This window comes from Cantharellus anzutake, assembly GCF_015039405.1.
Source record: "Cantharellus anzutake strain C23 chromosome Unknown EI90scaffold_100, whole genome shotgun sequence".
NCBI lineage: Eukaryota > Fungi > Basidiomycota > Agaricomycetes > Cantharellales > Hydnaceae > Cantharellus > Cantharellus anzutake.
In genome coordinates this window covers 44,368-65,697 of record NW_024067050.1, presented here as the reverse complement: position 1 = coordinate 65,697, position 21,330 = coordinate 44,368, and the positions used below count along the sequence as shown (strand labels likewise).

The 21,330-nt window shown below is 48.2% G+C and overlaps 1 protein-coding gene across 1 annotated transcript; it reads left to right on the top strand.

Annotated features, from left to right (window-relative positions):
• Window positions 1-5,041: 5,041 nt before the first annotated feature.
• Window positions 5,042-5,656, top strand: EI90DRAFT_3021076 (uncharacterized protein; the record flags this gene model as incomplete). The annotated part of the gene is made up of 3 exons (XM_039057606.1): window positions 5,042-5,362; window positions 5,417-5,540; window positions 5,607-5,656. 3 exons carry the CDS (start codon window positions 5,042-5,044, stop codon window positions 5,654-5,656), a joined length of 495 nt encoding a protein of 164 aa, XP_038909669.1.
• Between the last annotated feature and the right edge of the window lie 15,674 nt (window positions 5,657-21,330).

Here is a 21,330-nt window from a genome sequence, read left to right as displayed (position 1 = left end):
GCCTGTGCAAGGATGTCCTCATTAGTGAAATACCCATCTCTATTCTTTCCTGGTTTGAGAATGACACATGCAGCACAACCATCATGACCCTTGGGCCAACCATAGTCTGCAGAGATAAAGTCAGCAACCATAAGTGAGGCACCCTCTCCCTTAGGTTAGGGCTTGGACCAGCTTGCTGCAATATTGCAAGCTGGATGTCGCACAGGTGACGCGAGACGAATCTGAAGATGTGGGCGATTTTTCCACATTTTCTGGAGCTCCAAACAGCTCCCTGTGTGAGCAGGAGCAATCGTTTGGTTGCTTCTGATGCCTTCCCATCACATAGAATGGGAGGAGTAATGCTTTGAGGCCTGGGTGGAGGAGCCCAGGCATAAATGATGATGTAGCAGGTTTTGCCATGTAAGTTTGGCTTGGATTTGGCTCCCTGTGCAACTGGGAGGCATCACACGGAGCCTTTGTACCCAATTGAGTTGGGTGAAGTGCAGGAGAAGTCATCTCCTTGCGAAAGCAAGGGTCTTCTGATGACTGAATTTTCGCACCCTTGTGAAAGTGAGGTTCTCCTGCTACAGGTGACAGCTCTGCCTGGCACATAAGGGGTTGTGCTGGCTGTCATATCCATCCCCAGCCATCGATTTCCGGTCCCTCCGATCCCTCCGGTCTAACTCTGCTCCTTCCTCAATAACCTCGGAGCTCCCGTATTCCGCAATCCTCTCGGTACCCCTTGATGGTCACCACCCCCTCCTTTCAATTTATTACCTACGCCTCCCTAAGTATGGAGCCCTGAAGACTTCTGGACAGCTCCGACGTCCGCTAGTGCACTCCCACCTCCGCTGGGCAATACACTCGCCTGCCCTGCAGAGCCCACCTTCAGGCCTATCCCTCCTTTCCGTTTCTGGGTTATCGCCTGCCTTTCCGCTAACCCTGCGACCTGACTCATCGGTAATATTCAGTCGGCTAATGTTTAACCCCATTAGCTCCGCTCCATTTGGCTCCACCATTTGCAGACCTGTCTTCGCTGTAACCATATATATATCCAACTTGTACATAGGTTACACTCCAGTAATAAAATCGACTAGAGTTACCCCCCTTCAGTTCTGATTGCCAGTCAGTAAGTTAGGGCACAGACGTGTCACTAGGCACAGCGCTCTTGGCATAAGTCGCTGAGGCCGAAGCCCTCCGCCACGGAGACTCTCCCTCATCTCGAATCTGGTCTCTGACACTGGCATTACTTTCACCTGTTTCCCAGTCTTATTGACTGGGTGTTTTGTCTCCTTGCTAGTTGCAAGGGTCTTTTGTGTTGGAGATCAAGCACGAAATCATGTATTTACAATTATTTACTCCGAAAATATACCTTAGCGGTCTACTGTCATCTTGTCCGACCCCGGCCCTGGAACTGCCATAACCCTATATTTTCTATATTTTGCTTGCTGGAGTTGCAAGTGGAATTTGAATGAAGGTGTGAACTCACTTGTTTCCACATAAAATTGTGGTGGTTCCTAGCGATGCCAGGGATCAGTGTGATATCAGACAAAAAGTACTCAAAAAGTGTAAGGTGGGTGTCCTAGAACCCAGCTGTGAGTATCAAATATGTATGATTCACAGTGGGTAGGACGATCGTGACCTCCCTGGGTCACGTGACCCCTACATACATGGACCATGACCTGACAGTTTCTTTCCATCAATAGTGGTCTTCCTTTGCTTCTCCTGGAGTCCCTTATGAACCTCCTTCTCTTTTGCCTTATCCCAGCATAGACTGCGCTCAGACCAGGTAACCAAGCTTTGTCTGTGTCATATCCATCCACAGCCATCATCCTCACTACCTCTGGTCCTTCTGGATTACCTCCACTCCTTCGTCACTAACCTTGGAGCCTCCATATTCCGCAATCACCTCTGACTCCCTTGATGGTCACCACCCCTCAATCCAATATATTACCTACACCTCCCTAAGTATGGAGTCCTGAAGGCCTCCAGACAGCTCCAATGTCCGCTAGCACACTCCCACCTCTGCTGGGCAATTCACTTGCTTGCCCTGCAAGCCTACCTTTGGGCTGATCCCTCCTTTCTGTTTCTGGGTTATAGCCTGCCACTCCACTAACCCCATAACCTGACTCATCAGGAATATTCAGTCGGCTAACATGTAACTCTGTTAGCTCCGCTCTGCTCGGTCCCGCCATTCATGGGCCTGCCCTACATATACATAACTTGTAGATAGGTTACACCCCAGTGATAAAATTGACTAGAGTTTCCCCCTTCCAGTTCTCATTGCCAGTTAGTAAATTAGGGCATGGATGTGTAACTAGGCACAGTGCTCCTGGTCTAAGTCACTGAGGCCAAAGCCCTCCACCACAGGGACGTCTCCTTCATCCCATTTCTGGTCTCTGACAGTCTGAGACTCATGAAGATATTGAATAAATGTGTTTTTGGATGACATTGCGGGGTTTGATATTTCATCTATATCAGAGTCGCTATCAGAGTCAGGACTACCAGTCAAGTCAACAGAGCCACATTCTCCAGTACCAACACCAAATGAAACACTGCTGCTAGTCCCATCCAAGAAGCTCCCATATCTGGAAAGGCACCTGAGCCCATTCCATCTAATCCTTCAATCCTTCAATAGGAACATTAGTGTGCAATTTCTGAAAACAGTGTCAGGGCATGGCCTAGCCAGCTACCCTGACCCCCTATGCCGGAAGGGAGTTGCCATCAGACGATCCGGAGAGATCCAAAGAACGCAGGTAATCTCGCTTAGCTCTCGCTTAGCATCCCGCCTCTATCTTCCATCCACATGTCACCCCTTTCCCACACCTCGCTTACAATTATCCGAATGAATAGTTATCTTTTCATGTCGTCATTCTATCGGCTGTTCCTTATCTCATTTGTAGCCGCGCTCTAGTGGATAGCGGTATCCATGTATATAAGCCCTATCTCCACTGAAGGTGGCGCTTCAGCGTTAACAATGACTAGGATTCTTGGGAACACCCTTATCGTCGTGAACTGACGTGCAGTCCCTGACAAATAGGTGAGATGGTCCCAGTTCACAATTATTTGACTTCTCCTGGGAGAAGTGTCCAAGGTTATTTGCGTGCTTGTGTTTTTTGCTTATAGGCATGATGGAGTAAGGCACAGAGGCAGGCAGAGGCAGAGAAAGGGCAAGTTAACATTTACTTCCCTCTTTTGGGAATCATTAATTCCTGATTCAATTGGATCCGGTATGCCCCAGCCACCAAAATGCTGGGAGCTAATTTTTCGATTGTAGTTTCAAATGCATAGGGATTGAGAAGAAAGTTGATTCCCAGCATCAACACCCATTTCATCATCTCATTTTGATTGAGTTGAGATATCAAAATTCAGCGACCCAGGAGGTCTTCTTTAGGGTGTACTTTACATAACTTAGGGCCTAGAAATAGTCAAACAGTGTTGTGTTGCAGGCAGAGGGCCTGGTTAGTTTTCAAATATTTTGTATCCAGAGGGTAATCACTTGTGCACATCACCTATCTTACAAAAATTCTACATGCAGTCAAAGTGTCAGAAACAGTATTTAAGGTATTTACAGGAAGCAGAGCAGAGTATGTGGTGTGAGTGAACACTTAGCTATAAGGCTACTCTGTCATATCCATTGAAGGAGTGGAACTGAGAGTGCAGTTTTCCCTGTTCCTGGTTGTGGGGGAGTGTACCTGTTGAAGTACAGTGCTGTGTTAGTGTTTGGGTTGCTTTTTCAACAGTTTAGTGTGCTATAGAAAAATCAAACAATCAAACATCCTGCAGAGCTGTTCAAATAATTCTGTCTGTCTGAGCCAACTCTGGTCTGTTCAGCTCTCAGTCAGAATTCACCTAATTTTACCACTTTTTAGTTTAGGGAGTGATTACTCCTATGTGTGGAGAGATACTACTGTTTTCGCCTATCTCACTTATCACACTGTTGTTTCCTTTTGTACAGTGGCAAACTTAACTGTCTTATCACTTTTTCACACTGGAGTGAGAACCAGAAGTGCTTGAGAGAAATATTACTCTATTTTCTTACTTCTCTGAGGGGCTACAAAAAGAGCGAAATCATGGTCCTTTTATACCTTTCAAGACCTTTCTTTCCCATGCTTTGCACTATTTACATGCAATAGAGTATTTACAAGCTTTTGTTCTAGAAAGTGCTACTGACTTGCCCAGATGACTTCATCAGATATGACTCAACCAAAATGACTTGGTTGTTAGAACTAGGCTAGGGCAGACGATTCTGGAGGAAAACTGGAGACTTGGTAAGGAGGGACCTTGGCCTCAGCGACTCAAGGGGAGCACTGTGCCATTGCTGTTTGTCCATTTGGTCCTTAATTTTAGAAGCAGTGAGCAGGAAGTCTCTAGGGGGCATTTCTAGTCGATTTTAGACTGAAGGTCCAAAATGAGTATGTACAAGTGCCTGTATATAGTGGAGAGATGAAAGCACAAGGAAATCAAAGGGGGGTCTGAATCAGAACAAAGGCATCCAAACAGAGACAAGGGGATGATGGAAATGGTGTGGTACTGAAGGTCATGGGTTAGACTCTGCGGTATAACTGAAAGGAGGTAGGGAGGGCGAATGTGAGGCCCTGGCCCATGTCTATATTCTGCTCACAACATCAGTTGATGTTGTGTTGTGTAATAATTATGTCGCAACGCTAATTTAGCGTCGCGGAAGCTTCTCTATTTATTTGTGCTGAGAATGCATTAGATTGTATATAAACCCTCGAGGTAGCTGTATCAGCCTTTACTTCTGCCCCGTTAATATACAGCAAATCAAAGCGTATAATTAGATGGACAACTGAGGCCTGAGGCGAACAGGGGAACGGAACGTTAGGCTTCGTTCGGGTTGAAGAAACTGGTTTCTTCGATCCGTTTCTTCCAGTTTCTTAATTCATTATTTGTGTGTTTCTTTCTCGCTTTTTCTTCCCGATTCTTTCAGTTTCGGCAAGAAACAAGAAGAAACTGATGACTGTTCGGTACACAGTTTCTTCATCATAGATCCTTTTATAAATTCTACAATGGAATGCAGCGACATTGAGACTTGTGAATTATGCCCCCAAAGCGGAAACACATTGACACAGATGTCAACCCAACATCTGAAGCTCCGATCAACGGCAGCAAACGACGTCGACCTCCCAAAGGAGGACCCACTCATGCAGCCACCGCTCCTACTGAGACACCATCTGAGCGGGCTACTTGGAGGTCCCATGATGAGGCAGAGCTCATCCACCATCTTCTTGAAGTTAAGCGCGCAGGTGGTACTTCTAATATTGGCTTCAAGGACAAGGTCTGGAATGGTGCCTCAGCGCACTTACTTGAGCAGTGTGGGACAGTCTTCAAGCCTAGTGCATGCAAGAACAAATATGGCAAGGTGAGTTGCTAGTTGCGGCATCTCAGCAAAGTATTGACTATACCTTTTCCGCAGTTAAAACAGATATATTGGGCAGTCAAACGGCTCTCGGAACAGTCAGGCTTCCCCTGGAGTAATGAAAATGGTGCTGATCTAGGACTGGAAGAGGAGCAATTATGGATTGATTTTGTTGCGGTAAGTAGCTGCTAGCCCATATCTCTTATTTGCGATGACTAATTGCTAATAATGATATTTACATTACTAGGAGTGGCCTCTGGCTGCTCCATTCCGTCAAAAAGGGTGGCCACTCTTTGATGAGATGGCAGAGATTAATCCTAAGCGCGCAACTGGATGCCAAGCATTCCACGCAACCAAGATGCCGGAGCCTGAAAGCGAGGACACCGAACCCACTGCTGATGAACCAAAGGTATGTTGACACTCCTTTCAAGGTCATGACTTATATATGTCTGTAGGATGCTGACAAAACCGAGAATTGGTCATGTACCCCCTCCCCTGAACGACTTCGCAAGCGCCATGATCTTGGCTTTGAGGACAATATTGACCCCGATCTTCTCAAGCCATCTCCCTCCCTCTCATCTCTTCCCTCCATCCCTTCAACTCATCAGTCACCACATCCTGAATCAAAAAGCTCATTTGTTCAACATGCTGTCAAACTTGAGGCACTACCGAAACGAAAGCATACAATTCCGCGTTCCAATGCCGCAATTGGCTTCACTGCCCTAGCTGAGTCAATGAGTGACTTCACCAAGGCATTCATTGCTTCCAGCTCTGCCTCGTCTTCTACTATCCCAACTACCCCGCAGCGGAAAATTCAAGCTGCTACTCATGCTCAAGAGATTGAGGATGAGTTGGATGATGAAGAATTGACGATCCTTCTCAATGTTCTTCAGGAGGAGCCATATGCGGCAGACATCTACCTCAGCCTGAACCGTGATAGCTTGCGAAAGAACTGGGTCAGGAAGAAAATAGCCCGTCTGGCAGCACCAAAATTCCAGTGATTGGGCAATCCTAGTATTTGTTTCACATCATTCATATATACTGACTTCAATGAGTTGACAAGTGCTGTTGGTAGCTAATCCACATTGCTTGAGCTATACTATCGCGAATTCCACTTGCCCGACTGCTTTCCTGCCGAGTGATAGTACCATGTTGAAGTTCCCCAAAATCACCTGAGGTAATGTCCATACTGGCCACTCCAAAAGTGTGGATTTCATCAGCATCGTAAAATCGAATGAAGTTGTGGAGACAGCAGAGTGCAGGAAGAATTCGAGCCTGAATGGCCATTGGATATGAAGGTGCACGCTGGAGGATTGCAAAGCGCTTTTTTACAATTCCAAAATTGCGCTCCACAACATTCCGAAGTTGAGCATGTCGAAGGTTGTACAATTCTCGATGGTTTTGTGGTCTGTAGGACAGCTGAGATGGGTAGTGGGACCACGAAAATTGACTTACCGAAGTTGACTCCGCCCAAACTCTTGTAAGTGATATCTTTCTTTCCGGTAAGGAACTAGAAGTGTATCGCATGCACCAAATCCGGCATCTGCAAGATACATTTTTCCGTTTGGGATAGGCAAATCTGTCATGCGTGCATCACGGTACATTGCCATATCGGCAATTGACCCTTCCCATCCACTGAGCACATATTGGAAACGGAGATCAAATGAACATGCTGCCAGGCAGTTCTGGGAGACACCCCCTTTGCGGTTGCGGGATGCTTCGCGCTCTTCTGTGGAAGGGTTGCAGGGAAGGTGTGTACCATCAATTGCGCCAATGAAATCTTTGAAAAATGGATAAAATTTTGGATTGGCGGAAATTTCGGGTGGAGTAGGGGTATTAGGCTTGGGTAGGCATACATATTTGAGGTAGAAGGGAGGAGACGATAATACACAAAGAACTTTCTTGAAGTAACTGAAGGGTTGTTAGCCATGCCGCACAAACAAGATTTGATAGAGACTGACATCGAAACTGTCTCAAATGAATGTTGGAACCGCTCTGCAATGAGCCTTATTGAGAGTCCGGTTACCACAGAATAGAGAAATATCGCGGTGTGCTCTTCAACGGCAAGATATTTAGAATTTGTCATGCCCATGGACCGAAATTCAGCAACCAGACGACGGAAGACATGCTTATGGACCCCAAATTGGCTGTGGAACCGACCTGGGTGTCCATTCAGCAAATCCCGAAGCCAATCTTCACCCCGATATGGTGAGTCATGGTAAGGGCGTTTGAGAATATAGCGGTGGTGGTAAATTTCAGCTGCTGAAAGAATCCATTGAGATACGATCAACCCAATAAGCAGTTGTTGATGCTTGGCACGTTCACGTCGATCCTTTGTAATGCACCTATGCATAAGCACCATGATATGATTATAAATAATAGTATTTTTCAATACAGGAAGAAACTAGTTAAGTGGAATTCCCTGGGGGCAGGCAGTTTCTTTGAGAGCGTCAAAGAAACTGCTCAAAGAAACTGGAAGAAACGGGTTGAAGAAACCAGTTTCTTCAACCCGAACGAAGCCTTACCGTCCCCAAACTAGTAAGATACCTTTCACTTTTTTACGCTATATTCTCTTCTCCATTCTTGGCACCACATTACCGGCACCAAAACCCTATTTGGCAACGTGCGCATCGTCGGCCCCTGACAACACACAACTTCGATCAAGTTCTCATGCGAACTTGTTGAACGACTCGGCACATCTTCTTGATGTCGTGGAGATACAACACCAGGAGTATGTCCAACGCTCCCGCCAACATGGCCGGCCCCTCCACTGGCCGTAGGGCGGAGGACGACACCACCTCAAGTGATGGTGGTGATCTGGGCCTGCAAGGGCCCAGGGACGCATCTCACCTGCATGAGAGAGGTTGACCAAGTCACAACATCTGAAGCCCTAGCAGCTGAGACTCTCATGGCATACGTCCCAATGCATGCGTTGCGTCCTCCATCCCCAACCCACTCCCTCGCATCTGAAATGGCATGAGTACTAAGAAATCGCGTCGACCAAGTCAATGACAACATTGCCGACTTGAGGGGCAATGTCCATAACATGAATACCCAAATCTCTGGGAATAGCGATGACATTGCTCATCTAGATCATAACATCATTAAGGTGGAGGAAAGACTTAATGAGAAATTAAATGAAATTCTCCTCACGCTCTCTTGACGTGACGAGCCAAAGCCACCCACAGCAATGGTGGATAACCCACCTGCAAACCCTCCTGTCATATCCATACAATCCCGACCTCCGCTCTGGGCTCCCGGAACTCCGAACTCCGGCTTCTGGAGCCCTACTTCCCTTCCGTCACCTTCTCCTTGCCGACTCCCAAGAGGTTATCCCACCTCCAGCTCGGACACCACCTTCGGTCCGACTCCAGAACATTCTGGGTCCGACCCCAACCTCGACACCTTTCAGACGAGTACGCAAAACCTATGCTCCCGACTCCGGACCTCTGCTCCGGAATCCTGTTTGCGTCTCTGTCTCTGGAACCTCTGGTCTTAGCTCCGACCTCAGACTTTGACCCCACCTCTGCTTATACCCATTGTATTGGTTAGCTCATTCCATTTAATTATGTTTGCCAATATTCCGGAGTTTAACTTCCGAGTTCGGACTTTCTGGACTTATGTCGGACCTTGCAACTATTGCATTGTCCTATTCAGTTCCGCTATTCTCCCTCATTCCTATTTGGGCTGCTGCTTCCTTTCTATTCAGTCAGCTAGCCATTCCCCACTCCCAACCTCCTTCCTTCCTCCTTGGGCCTTGGCCCTTCATTCCTCCTTTGAGAAACACCATTGAGTCAAACCCTTGACCCTCGGTGTTGTTCCTCTTTCCAGCTCCCTTTGTCTCCTTTCGGAGTACCCTTGCTCCTTTTGATTCCGGACCCCTCCTTATATACAATGTACATAGTAACTTGTAACCTCAGTCCGAAATCGACCTGAATTCCCCCCAAGAGACTTTCCCTCTGCTAGATCTGAAATTAGGGACCCCCAGGACAACCAGCAATGGCACAGCGCTCTGCCTGAGTCGCTGAGGCTGAGGTCCTTCCATGCTAAGTCTCCGATTCCACTCTGGAGTCGTCCGAATCTGCCCAGTTTCTAACACCTCCAGTGAACCCAACAATGGGTGGGGACCCTATCATTGTCTCTGACCAGATGAAAAAAACCGCTGTTGAGGCACAGGCACCCCAAGAGGTCCCTGTAGTCCCCGTTAATCAAACAGGTCAACCAATCACTAAACCCGCTGTGGAGGTGCAAGTGCCCCAGGAGGTCCCTGTAGTCCCCATTAATCAAACGGGTCAACCAATCATTGGGGTCCCCATACCTGAAGGGATCCCCACTGTCTCTGCCGTCATCACAGAGGCGACAAGTTCACGCCCGTCCATCGAGGTACAAGAATCTGATGGACAATTTGTTCCCATCTTTAGTGGAACTAAGCCACCTACCCCATCAATGGTGCCAGTAACCACTGGCGCCAAGGGGAAAGGTAGGGAGATCGACCCAGGACAACTGGCTGGATCGTCGACTGCAGGGGAGAGTGGAACTTCTCCATCCCATTTCAGGCCAGGCTTCGTGCCTGCACCGTTCATTCTGTCGTCGCAACCCACAAATGGTGGGGTGAAAATACCATGCATTGATGCTACTCAAACACGTAATTTCCCTCCCAACCATGGGAGAAAGAAAGCAGTGCCAATGAAGGCCACTGTGGAGACAATACAGGAGGAAGACGGTGATGTGGGAGTCACCAGTGTTCCATATGATTATTACACATGGAAAAAATGCCCGATCTACGTTCAGGATTGTGCAGATGACATTGGTGGGCAGCCTGCCAAGGTCAGACCAATCTTCGCTGAGCATAGTCTCAGTGAATCCACTTTCGACTTTAACACCCATCTGGATACAGACACGGCATTTGTATACAATGTGGGTCATGGGGCAAATGGTGAAAACCCCGATAGACTGTCCCACAGCACAGCACTCAGATGGGTGCTGGATAATTACCACTGTTTCTCACAACCGCCTGTGGCTCCAGAAGGGAGCAAGAGGTGTGTAGACCAAGTCAGGTCTAACTCAGGAAGAAGGCCCTGCCATCCGAGTGGGGACGGTGATGACAAGGATGGTGGTGAGGGTGGCTCGTCCTGGCCCAACCCACCATTTCTTGACCCATTTGGCACCGAAGTAAAATGGGAGCCTTCATCTGTCAAAGACCAGATTTTAAGACGAAGGAATGTCTCCGTAACGGAGGGCTTTGGCCTCAGCGACTTCTGCCAGGAGCGCTGTGCCTAGTGACACGTCCGTGCCCTAACTTACTGACTGGCACTTAGAACCTAGTGGGGGTAACTCTAGTTGATTTATTTGCTGGGGTGTAACCTATGTACAAGTAGTGTATATATATGGTTACAGCGGAGACGGTTCCGCAATTGGCGGAGCCGGACGGAGCGGAGCTAACGGGGTTAAGACATTAGCCGACTGAATATTACCGACGAGTCGGTTCGCGGGGTTAGCGGAAAGGCAGGCGTTAACCCAGAAACAGAAAGGAGGGATAAGCCCGAAGGTGGACTCTGCAGGGCAGGCGAGTGTATTGCCCAGCGGAGGCGGGAGTGCGCTAGCGGACGTCGGAGCTGTCCGGAAGTCTTCGGGGCTCCGTACTTAGGGAGGCGTAGGTAATAAATTGAAATGAGGGGGTGGTGGTCATCGAGGGGCACCGGGAGGTTTGCGGAATACGGGGGCTCCGAGGTTGGTGAGGGGGGAGCGGAGTTAGGACGGAGGGGTCGGAGAGCCCGGGAGTCGATGGCCGGGGATGGATATGACATCATCCAATTTTCCAAACCGCTCATCTGTACGACCCGGTTTGTTTGACTCAACCATGCATTCATACGCAGCACCTGCAGCATGAGTAGTGCCTGATCCATCTGAGTTCATGACTCAGCTTCTTGAATCTGCACACCGAAGTGTGGAGGTTCGAATCCTGCAGCCACTGCCTGCAGATGTATGCCCAGAACTGCTCAAAAAGATGCAGGGACTAACTCCGACCATCAAATGGTCTGGAGAGAATAACTCAAAAATATTCCACAACTGGCTGCACTCCTGGCTAGCCTATATGTTGTCCTGTGGGTGGAAGGGTGAAGCTTATAATGAGTTTCACGTCCACACTTTGACAACCGTCGTTGAAGGTGAGGCCCAAGACCTCCTAATGCACTATATATGCATTGGAGTGCAGAACGGGGTGACTCCCCCATTCTGGGATCTACTGGAGATCCTTATCTGCACCTTCATCAAGAAGTCTGCAGCAGTAGCATCCACAAAAGCGTTCAAAACGCTTTCATACGATTCCACGAAGGGAATCAAACACTTCTATAACCAGCTGTATCATGCAGCTGAGGAGATGATCATGCCTCCTGACCAGGCAACGTTCAATGAACGTTTCCTGAACGCCATCCCTGGCAAAATTCGTTGGGAGATGGTTATGTGCCACGAAATTTCCGTGGACTACACAATGAAAGATGAGTTGTGGACTGCCGTGCTCCACCTGGACCACGTGTACAATTCTATTAAGGCGATCTCTGTGTATCGTAACGACTCGCAGGTGCCAACTGTGTCGAAAACAATGCAAAAACATAATACCAATGCTGCAGCAGCACCCACAAAGGCTGCTGATTCCTTGTCTGCCAAGAAAGTGTACAAAAACACATTCGGGGGAAACATGTCAACTCTGAAGAGTGGACAACGCTCGACCTTCCATGCGAGCTATTTGCCGGCTCCAAAAACAGAAAAGTCGACATCATCTACAGCGGCAAAATCGACACCATCCTTGGATAAGGATGGGAAACCACATTGTTATAAATGCGGGAAAGTAGGGTATCAATGTGATTGCCCAAATCACAACAAGCCCAAACTGCACATGTACAACATAGTGGTTGAGTCTGATGAGTGGGACCTACAGGACTCGGAGCCTGTAGAAGAACCGGAAGGTGTTGAAGATCCTGCAGAGGTGCAGGACTATATGGCCGACGATGAGGTGTTCGACGATAAACTTGTGGACGACCCATATGACCCCAACCTCCTCGCTGAGGTGGAGGAGGAGTATGTAGAGGTGGACGCTGACATGTTTGTTGGTGCTATGACATTCGTGGATCCCACAGACGAAAACTTCTCCATTAAATTAGCATCTGCTTGGCAAGCGGACAAACTGCCATCTGATGAGCAGATAGTAGCTGAGCTTGTTGACAACGCAGTAAAGACCTACAAAAGGGACAGTGTTGTACCGGTCCCAAAATCTTCATCCAACAAACCGTCAATGCAAAGTGTGGCAAGTTCTTCAGTGCCTAACAAGCTTCTGAAGAAAATCCCACCAATATTCGATGCGAAGTTTAGAATCTCGCAAGAGGCAGGTAAATACCCTGAAAACCGCAGCACCGACTTAAGGTGGATGCTCACCGGTGAGGTTAACATTGCCGGGGTAAACGCTTTTGTCCTATTCGATAGTGGCGCTGAAACAGACGCCCTATCTCCAGATTTTGTCCAAGCAGTACACATTCTGCTGCTCAAGTTGCCAAACCCCTTGGTTCTCCAGATGGGGACCAAAAACAGTCGTTCGTGCATAAGGTATGGCACAAATACTCCTGTAACCATTCACAGGGTTACGACTACTCACTATTTTGATGTTGTAATGGGTCTATCCAACCAAACTCGCAACAGGAAAGAGGGGGGGGGATAAGGGTCTCACTACAAGTCAGGTCTGAAGTGGGGTATATTGGTCCTCTAGAGTGTGGTGCTGATACTCTCTACCAAACTATACAGCGGGTCACGGAAGAGTCCGATAGATAAATAAGGAAAGAGTATCACATGACAATAAGAAAATGGAAACATCGGCCTCTAGACACCGGAAATGAAATCAGAAAAATAAGGAAAAATAAGGAGTGTGTATAAGAAGTGTGTGAGAGTGCATGCTATGTGTCTAGGATGTGGGGAGTTTGTTGAGCATGGTGGAATCGCGGGATTTGGCTCGTTTATGGTACACCGGCAAATCCCCGTTACAACGTCGTCAACATTGACCACTACGACGCCATTCTCAGAGCTCCTTGGCTGAATGCCAACGGAGCGTCCCTCAATTTCGAAACTCACACCATCCACATAAAGATGGGTGACATCAAAACGTTTGATGTCCTAACGGAATGGGGTAAAACCTCCGTGGGGGCTGCTGCATGCGGTTGCCCCAAACTTCCCCGTGCACTGAGATCCGAACTGCCATCTAAACAGATGGCATGACACAATACGGCGAAGGCTGAAAACCCTTTGCCACGCATCCTTGCCATGTCCGCTCAAAAAGATGCGGATACCTCCCAGTGGCCCAATCACTGGCCAAGCCCAAGGTCGAAAGACCTCAGGCTTCCCAACTGTTCCCATTTAGAAGGGCTGCCAATGACAGACCCTGAATTCGTGCCACTCAGGAATTGGTGGCGTGAACGTTTCAAGGACATCATGGCACCAGCCCCTGAGGTCCTACCTCCATTCAGGGAGGTTAACCACCGGATCAACTTGATTGATCCGAATAAAAAACATATAGAAAGAAGGGCTATGTGCCCTCAAGCCCTCGAACCGCAGCTTCGAGAAAAAATTGCCCATTATGAGCAAGCCAAGTGGTGGGAACGCAAGGCAGTCATGATGGCTGCTCCACTTCTTTGTCTTGAAGCACGGTTCTTTATGGACTGTAATCGATGCGAGAAATCGCAATGCGAACTCTATTCTCGATGTCATGCCCATGCCTGACATGCGTTTCATCATGGATAGTATGGCTTGGGTAACTTATCGATCAAAAATCGATATGACAGACATGTACAAACAGATTCGTATCGAACTAGACTGCGTACAATACACAGGGATGAGTACCCCATATGGTACTTTCATATCGAACGTGCTGCAACAAGGGGACTGTAACGGCCCTTCCACATTCCAGTGCATTTTGACTTGGATCCTAAGGGACCAAATCGGTCGAGCCATCCACATATGGTTCGATGACATATTCACTGGAACTACAACAGTGAAGCAACACAACAGGAAATTCTTGTGGATATATACTTGTCTAAAGGATGAGAAGCTCTATGTGAACCCAAGGAAATTTGAGCCATTCGCCCCTGTACTCGACATACTGGGGTGTAAAGTGGACTCAAACGGAATCCATGCAGATTCCGACAAACTAGACAAAATAAGGAACTGGCAGACGCCAGAGAACCACACCGAGGTTCTGTGATTCCTAGGTCTCATTGAGTACCTAGCAAAATTCCTGCCCAACGTCAGTGCATACACTGGACCATTGCAATCCATATGTAACAGCCATATGCTGTTCCACTGGAGCACCCTACACGAAAAATGTTTCGCGCAGATCAAAGTAATTGCATGCAAGACACCGATTCTAAAGCCCATAATCTGGGATATACCAGATTCAATTGGTTCAGAAGACCGAGACAAGTACCATGTCTGGGTGATCACTGATGCCTGCCCCACTGGTGTCGGGGCCATGCTCACACAGGGTGCAGAATGGCAAACCTCTAACCCTGCTGCGTTTATGTCGAAGAAATTCACCCCAACTCAACAGGCATATTTCACCTATGAGCTGGAAGCTCTAGGTGTTCTGGAAGCGCTCACCAAATGGCTTGACGAGCTGACTGGTGGGCGAAAATTCACTGTGGTCACTGACCACAAGGCGCTTACTTACTTCAAAGAGAAGAATCACACTGTGCCGCGTCACATTCGTTGGCAAAATTTCTTTCACGGTTTCAATTGTGACATCGTGTATGTACAGGACCACATGAACAAAGTGGCTGATGCCCTGTCACGATACTATGAATCCTCATCAGACAAGGATGTCCACTACGATGATTACGTATCCGCAGATATACGGATTGATAAAGAGGGCGACGACTTGCCCTTGGCACGTGCTGAAGAAGCACACGAATTATTACACCTGCACAGGTTAAAACTGCAGTGCATACGCCTGGGTGCGTCTCACTCTATCGGAGACGCTCAGGAGCCATGAGATCTCGAGGCATCTGAGCTCGATCCCCCTGATGATTGTCAAGGGAGGAGGGAGCTTTCCCTTGCATCGTGAGTGTGAAAGATGGCTACTCCAAGCACACTGCTTGGAAAGGAATCCTCGCAAAACCTGAGGATTTCCCTAAGTTCTCAATCGTCAATGGCCTGATTTTTCGTCTGAATGATTCAGGTGAACCATGACTTGTCTTCCCTGAATCTATTCATAAAGGGGAGAGGATTACGGGCATTGCGATTGAGCACGCACACCGAATCCTTGGTCACCTCGGTGTCAAGAAGATGCTCGAGTACATATGCAAACACTACTGGTGGTTGTCAGGGACGCGTCCGGGGTAGAGGAGGCCCAGGTGAGATGCCCGACACTAGAAGTCTCGCGGGGTGTGGAGCGGGCGTGCGTACTGGCGGGCCCAGCTCAGGAGGCAGTCCCTGGCCACTTAGACTGAAGTGGAAAAGGGTGAGAAGAAGGCTACTTCTTCGGTTCCCACTTCAGGTATGTTTATATACATGCGGCTTAGGTCACATGACGGGTGCCATGTCATCCTCGCATACAGCCGTAGTCACCCGGCATCAGCAAAAGTCCATTATGCTCCGGAGCATCAAGAGTGGCTGGAGCATGTGGGAGACAAAACAGCAGATTGGGCACTCCTGGAGCCAATAGTGTTCTCCTGGGAGGGGGTTCAGGAGCAGCTGGGAGTGGTGAGGAGTATGTAATGTGCCAGGAGCAGTGGGAGGAAAATTTTGGTCTCTAAAAAGTTGAAAAAAAAAATTTAGGGAAAAATCAAAAAAAAAAATTCAGGAACTATAGTGCCTTTGAAGTGCTTTCAGGACATATAATTATTTGCAAAATTGAGGAAGAAATGATGGAGAAAAATGGAAAATACTTTCGGAGACCCGAGAAATAATGAGAACTGAATTGATGGGAAAGTCTGAAAATTGAATAGGAAAGTGAGGGGAAGCCTTGTAAGCATTGTTATTTTCTGCTGTTCTGATTTTTCCTGATTGTTCTTGGTCTCACTCCCAGCTGCTCCTGGACCCTCCCAGGGGCTTTCAGGAGCTTCCTGGAGTATTGAGGAGCAGCTGGGAATGAGACCAAGAAGAATTGGGAAAAATCAGAACAGCAGAAAATAACAATGCTACAAGGCTTCCCCTCACTTTCCTATTCAATTTTCAGACTTTCCCATCAATTCAGTTCTCATTATTTCTCGGGTCTCTGAAAGTATTTTCCATTTTTCTCCATCATTTCTTCCTCAATTTTGCAAATAATCATATATCCTGAAAGCACTTCAAAGGCACTACAGTTCCTGAATTTTTTTTTTATTTTTTCCCTAATTATTTTTTTCAACTTTTTAGAAGTCCCTATTTTTCAAATTATCCTCATTTCCCTCTATATCCCCCCTCATTCTCCCCCCCTCATTCTCCCCCATTTCCCCCTCCCCCATATTCTGCCAGCCCGAAAGTGATTAAGTTGCCAGATTAATCATATATCAGGCCATAAATTTTGATTGTGTATTGGTGAGTCTCAGTGTCCTTGATATATAGTATAGTGTTTGATCTAAATGTTAAGCAGTGTCTTGTTGTGTTAGTCTTGTGGTAGGAGGTATTCATGGGGGATCTTCCCTCTTTTTTTCCTTTTCATTTTCAAATGCTCCAGGAGCTCCCAGAAGCTTCTCACCCCTATACACTTTGAAGCATTTAAATTGTATTTACTGGATATGTTTGTGCACAAAGCAATGCTCCAGGCCCTCCTGGGAGTGCCCTGGAGTACCTAGCCAACTCCGGAGGAAATGGGCTGTTCCTGGACCGGCCAATCTCCTCCTGATTCTCCCAGTGCTCTCGATACTCCAGAGCACTCAGGAGCATAACAATTTTTTGCTGATGGGGTGTCCCTGTGGGGGATCCCGGGGGCATCTGCTGTGAATGCGCGAGCTGGACATAGTGGGGGTCGCCCGAGGCGCCCGGGCTGGGTGTGTCGTGAGCACGCTGCAGGTGGGTCAATGGTACATTGATACAAGGAAAGGTCGTCTGTGTAGAATAAAGAGAAAATAAAGAGAAGGTGGAATAAGTAAAGAGGGAGTGGAATGGAGAAAGAAAGAAAGAAAGAAGAAGGGGGGAGGAGGTAGGGGAAGACTGGGTGGCGGGGTACCGGGTGAGGTGGGGCCGGGTGGGGCCGGGTCAGGCAGGTGTGCCCTGACAGTGGTCTTCAATGTCTTTTGACATCGAGAAATTCTGCACGTCCCAGACGACCAAGAAGAGCAAACTCAGATATCCGGGACTGCTTCACCAGCTCCCAGTCCCTGAGAAACCTTGGGAGTCAATCGCCATGGATTTCGTTGGACCATTCCTGACAAGCCTGAATTATAACTACCTTTGGGTAGTTCTGTGCTGTCTAACGTGCCAGGTTCACCTAGTGCCTGTGACGACCCAGGTCAAGACAATTGAGCTGGCGCATCTGTTCCTGCAACATGTCATGTGCTTGCATGGCATGCCAACATCCATTGTGTCAGACCATGACATGAAGTTTACATCTCAATTTTGGACTGAGTTACACCGACTAATGGGTGTTAATGTCAGAGACCAGGTTGAGACGAGGGAAAGTCTCCATGGCAGAGGGCTTCGGCCTCAGCGACTTATGCCAGGAGTGCTGTGCCAAGTAACATGTCCATGCCCTAACTTACTAACTGGCGACCAGAACTGAAGGGGGGTAACTCTAGTTGATTTTATTACTGAAGTGTAACCTATGTACAAGTTGGATATATATATGGTTACAGCAAAGATGGGTCCGCAAATGGCGGAGCCGAACGGAGCGGAGCTAACGGGGTTAAACATTAGCCGACTGAATATTACCAACGAGTCGGGTTGCAGGGTTAATGGAAAGGCAGGCGATAACCCAGAAACGGAAAGGAGGGATAGGCCCGAAGGTAGGCTCTGCAGGGCAGGCGAGTGTATTGCCCAATGGAGGCGGGAGTGCGCTAGCGGATGTTGGAGCTGTCCGGAAGTCTTCAGGGCTCCGTACTTAGGGAGGCGTAGGTAATAAATTGAAAGGAGGGGGTGGTGACCATTGAGGGGTACCGAGGGGATTGCGGAATACGGAAGCTCCAAGGTTAGTGAAGAAGGAGCAGGGGTAGACCGGAGGAATCGGAGGGACCGGAAGTCGATGGCCGGGGATGGATATGACAGTTAAACTCAAGTTAACTACCGGGTTCCATCCTCAAGGGGATGGCCAAGCAGAACGAGCGATCCAGACGGTGGTCCAGATCCTTCGGTCATTTGTCCAACCTGATCAGCGAGATTGGGCTGTGCATATACCCATGGTAGAATTCGCATTGAACTCAAGTGCGAATAAATCAACAGGATTCACCCCATTTGAGTTGGTATATGGATGATGACCGTGTCTCTGCCATCATCCGAATTGCTGGGGGTAAAATCCTTTGCCCAGTGGGCCCTGGACAACATCCAGGCCACTCACGATGCTATTATTAAGAGTCGTGTAGAACAGGCTATCCAGGCAAACCGACATCGGCACCCTGATTCCCCCAAACTGAAGAAAGGGGACTATGCATATCTTTCAACGAAAGATCTGAACCTCCCCAAGGGGAGGGCACATAAGCTGTTGCCAACTTATATTGGCCCCTACAAAATACTGGAGGTATTTGAGGACTCATCCAACTACGTCCTCAGGCTTCCCCCAGTGTTGATGCAAAGAAATATCTTTGCGAAGTTCCATGTCTCACGGCTTGCACCTCATGAGCCGAATGATTCTGTGCTGTTCCCTGGGCGCGCCGTAGAAGTATTTTATGACTTTGGTGATGACTGTCACGGCCGTGCATTCCGGCCCGTTAGCTGCCCGTCCCGATGCTGCCCGAGCCCGTTCCCACTATGCGAGCGTGAGTGTGAGCCCCAACCTCAGCCCTATCCTCCCTGAGGACTCCCTGCTCACTTCCCCGCTTGCCCCTAGGCTCCCCTACACTTGGCCGACTCCCCTGCTGCTGCACCAACCTTCCCACCCTGAGTCCACCTCCGGCACCGTGCCCAGCACGACTCCCCTACCCCGCCCACTTGGCCCCTACAGGGCCGCTATCATCCCCGCGCCCGACTCTGGCCCAACTCCGAGTCCAGCGCCGCTACGATACCATCGCCGCTATCGTGGCCCTACGCTCTTTCCTTTATTTATCTGTTATTGTTTGTTTTGACCCTCGGTCATTGCTGGCCGCTATGCAGCCAACCCCGCTCCTTCTTCTTGTTTGCTTCCGGACCCTTCGGCCTCCGGCCCGGGTCCGCTTCCATTCATTTCTTCTTCCTATATATACCCTGTATGATACTTTATTGTACCTTAGCTCTAATATCGATGTGACCATGACCCCTAAGTCCTGACCCCAGCAAGGCAACCCCAGTGAGTCCGAAATGAGGGCCAAGAGACAGCTAGGGGGCACAGCACTCCCTTTAGAGTTGCTGAGGCCAAATGCCCTACCCTCGGGCCTTGTTCACGGCATCATGGCCATCACGGCCTATAGCGGCCCGCATAGGTGACCCTCGGTGCCGACCCCGGACCAGTGTCTAACAACGACCCAGAATGGGAATACCAGGTTAAGGAAATCGTCGACCATCAGTGGGACGACGATAAGTCTTTATGGTTCCATGTCCGATGGGGACTTGGTGACCTTACTTGGGAACCCTTGGCCAACGTAAACGATCTAATTGCATTGGATGACTACCTAACAGTACAAGGGTAGAGAACGTCGAGGAACTGAACCGTCAACGACAGGATCAGATGCCAGACAATAGATCCAGTGGACCATCATGACCGCAGCGTGAATGTCGCCTACTGGTCCGATACCAGCAGATATCAATGCCTTATCATGGCCAACTATGGCATTGAAGCCATGAGTTGCCTAAACTGGCAAGTCCGGGAATATCCGAATAAGATCGGATAAATGCGATGAAAGCGGGATCAAATCCTGCTTCCTACCATCAAATTTGAAATCACTCAACTGAATCCCCCCTCACTGATTCTTCCCTCGACCTTTCCCCCATCAAGGAGGCCCTCGTAGACTCCAGTCCAAACTCCCCACCTGTAAGTTCCATCACGGATGCTGCCATGTCATCGATGGACAACAACTCCACAGTCGCTCAGACTGTCACCCCTGAAGTGCCCAGCAGCACGGGCATTTTAACCCCAAAACAGGACCATTTGGTCCTGCCCACTCACGTAAGTGCGAGTGAGAAATACCCCCACCTGCCGCGTTCCACACTGAAGGAGAGAACGAAGGAAGGTCAGTTGGGAGGTTCAAACGAGACCACCACCAAGCTGTTCCCTGGTTCTTTAGTTAGGATGGGGAAGTGTACTAGTAGTATTTATTGTAAATATAGTACCAATCCAAGTGTTTTGGCTAATTCTATTTTTATGGGTTAGTTTTAAAGTTCCTGGGAATTGACTTAGAGATAAACCGAGCCCTGCGGAGCTGTTTCTTTATTTAAATTTCTTAATTTGTCTGGGTGTAATTCTGTGTAGCGTTGTTTAATTTGGAATTTAACTTGAATTAAATCTTCTACTTGGTGAAGTTTCAAAGATTCTACTCAGTTAATGGATTTGGATTGTGTCTGGAGTGTCCCTTGAGTCTTTTTTATTTTTGTCTTATTGCTTGTTTTAACAGTAGCAAAATAACTGTTTTGTGTTTACACTTTGAAATCTGGAGTGTTAACCAGCCCTCCTGTTGAAATATCTACTTAATATTTCTCTCCTTTATTGCTGCCTTTTACTACAGTGGCAATCTTAACTGTATATCACTTTTTCGTGCTGGAGTGACAACCAGAAATGCTTGAGAAAATAATACTCTATTTTCTTACTTCTCTAAGGGGGGCAAAAAGTCGCAGAAAGGGTCTCCCTTTTATACTCCTTGGGTCGCCTTCCTTTTTCACGCTCTACCTTC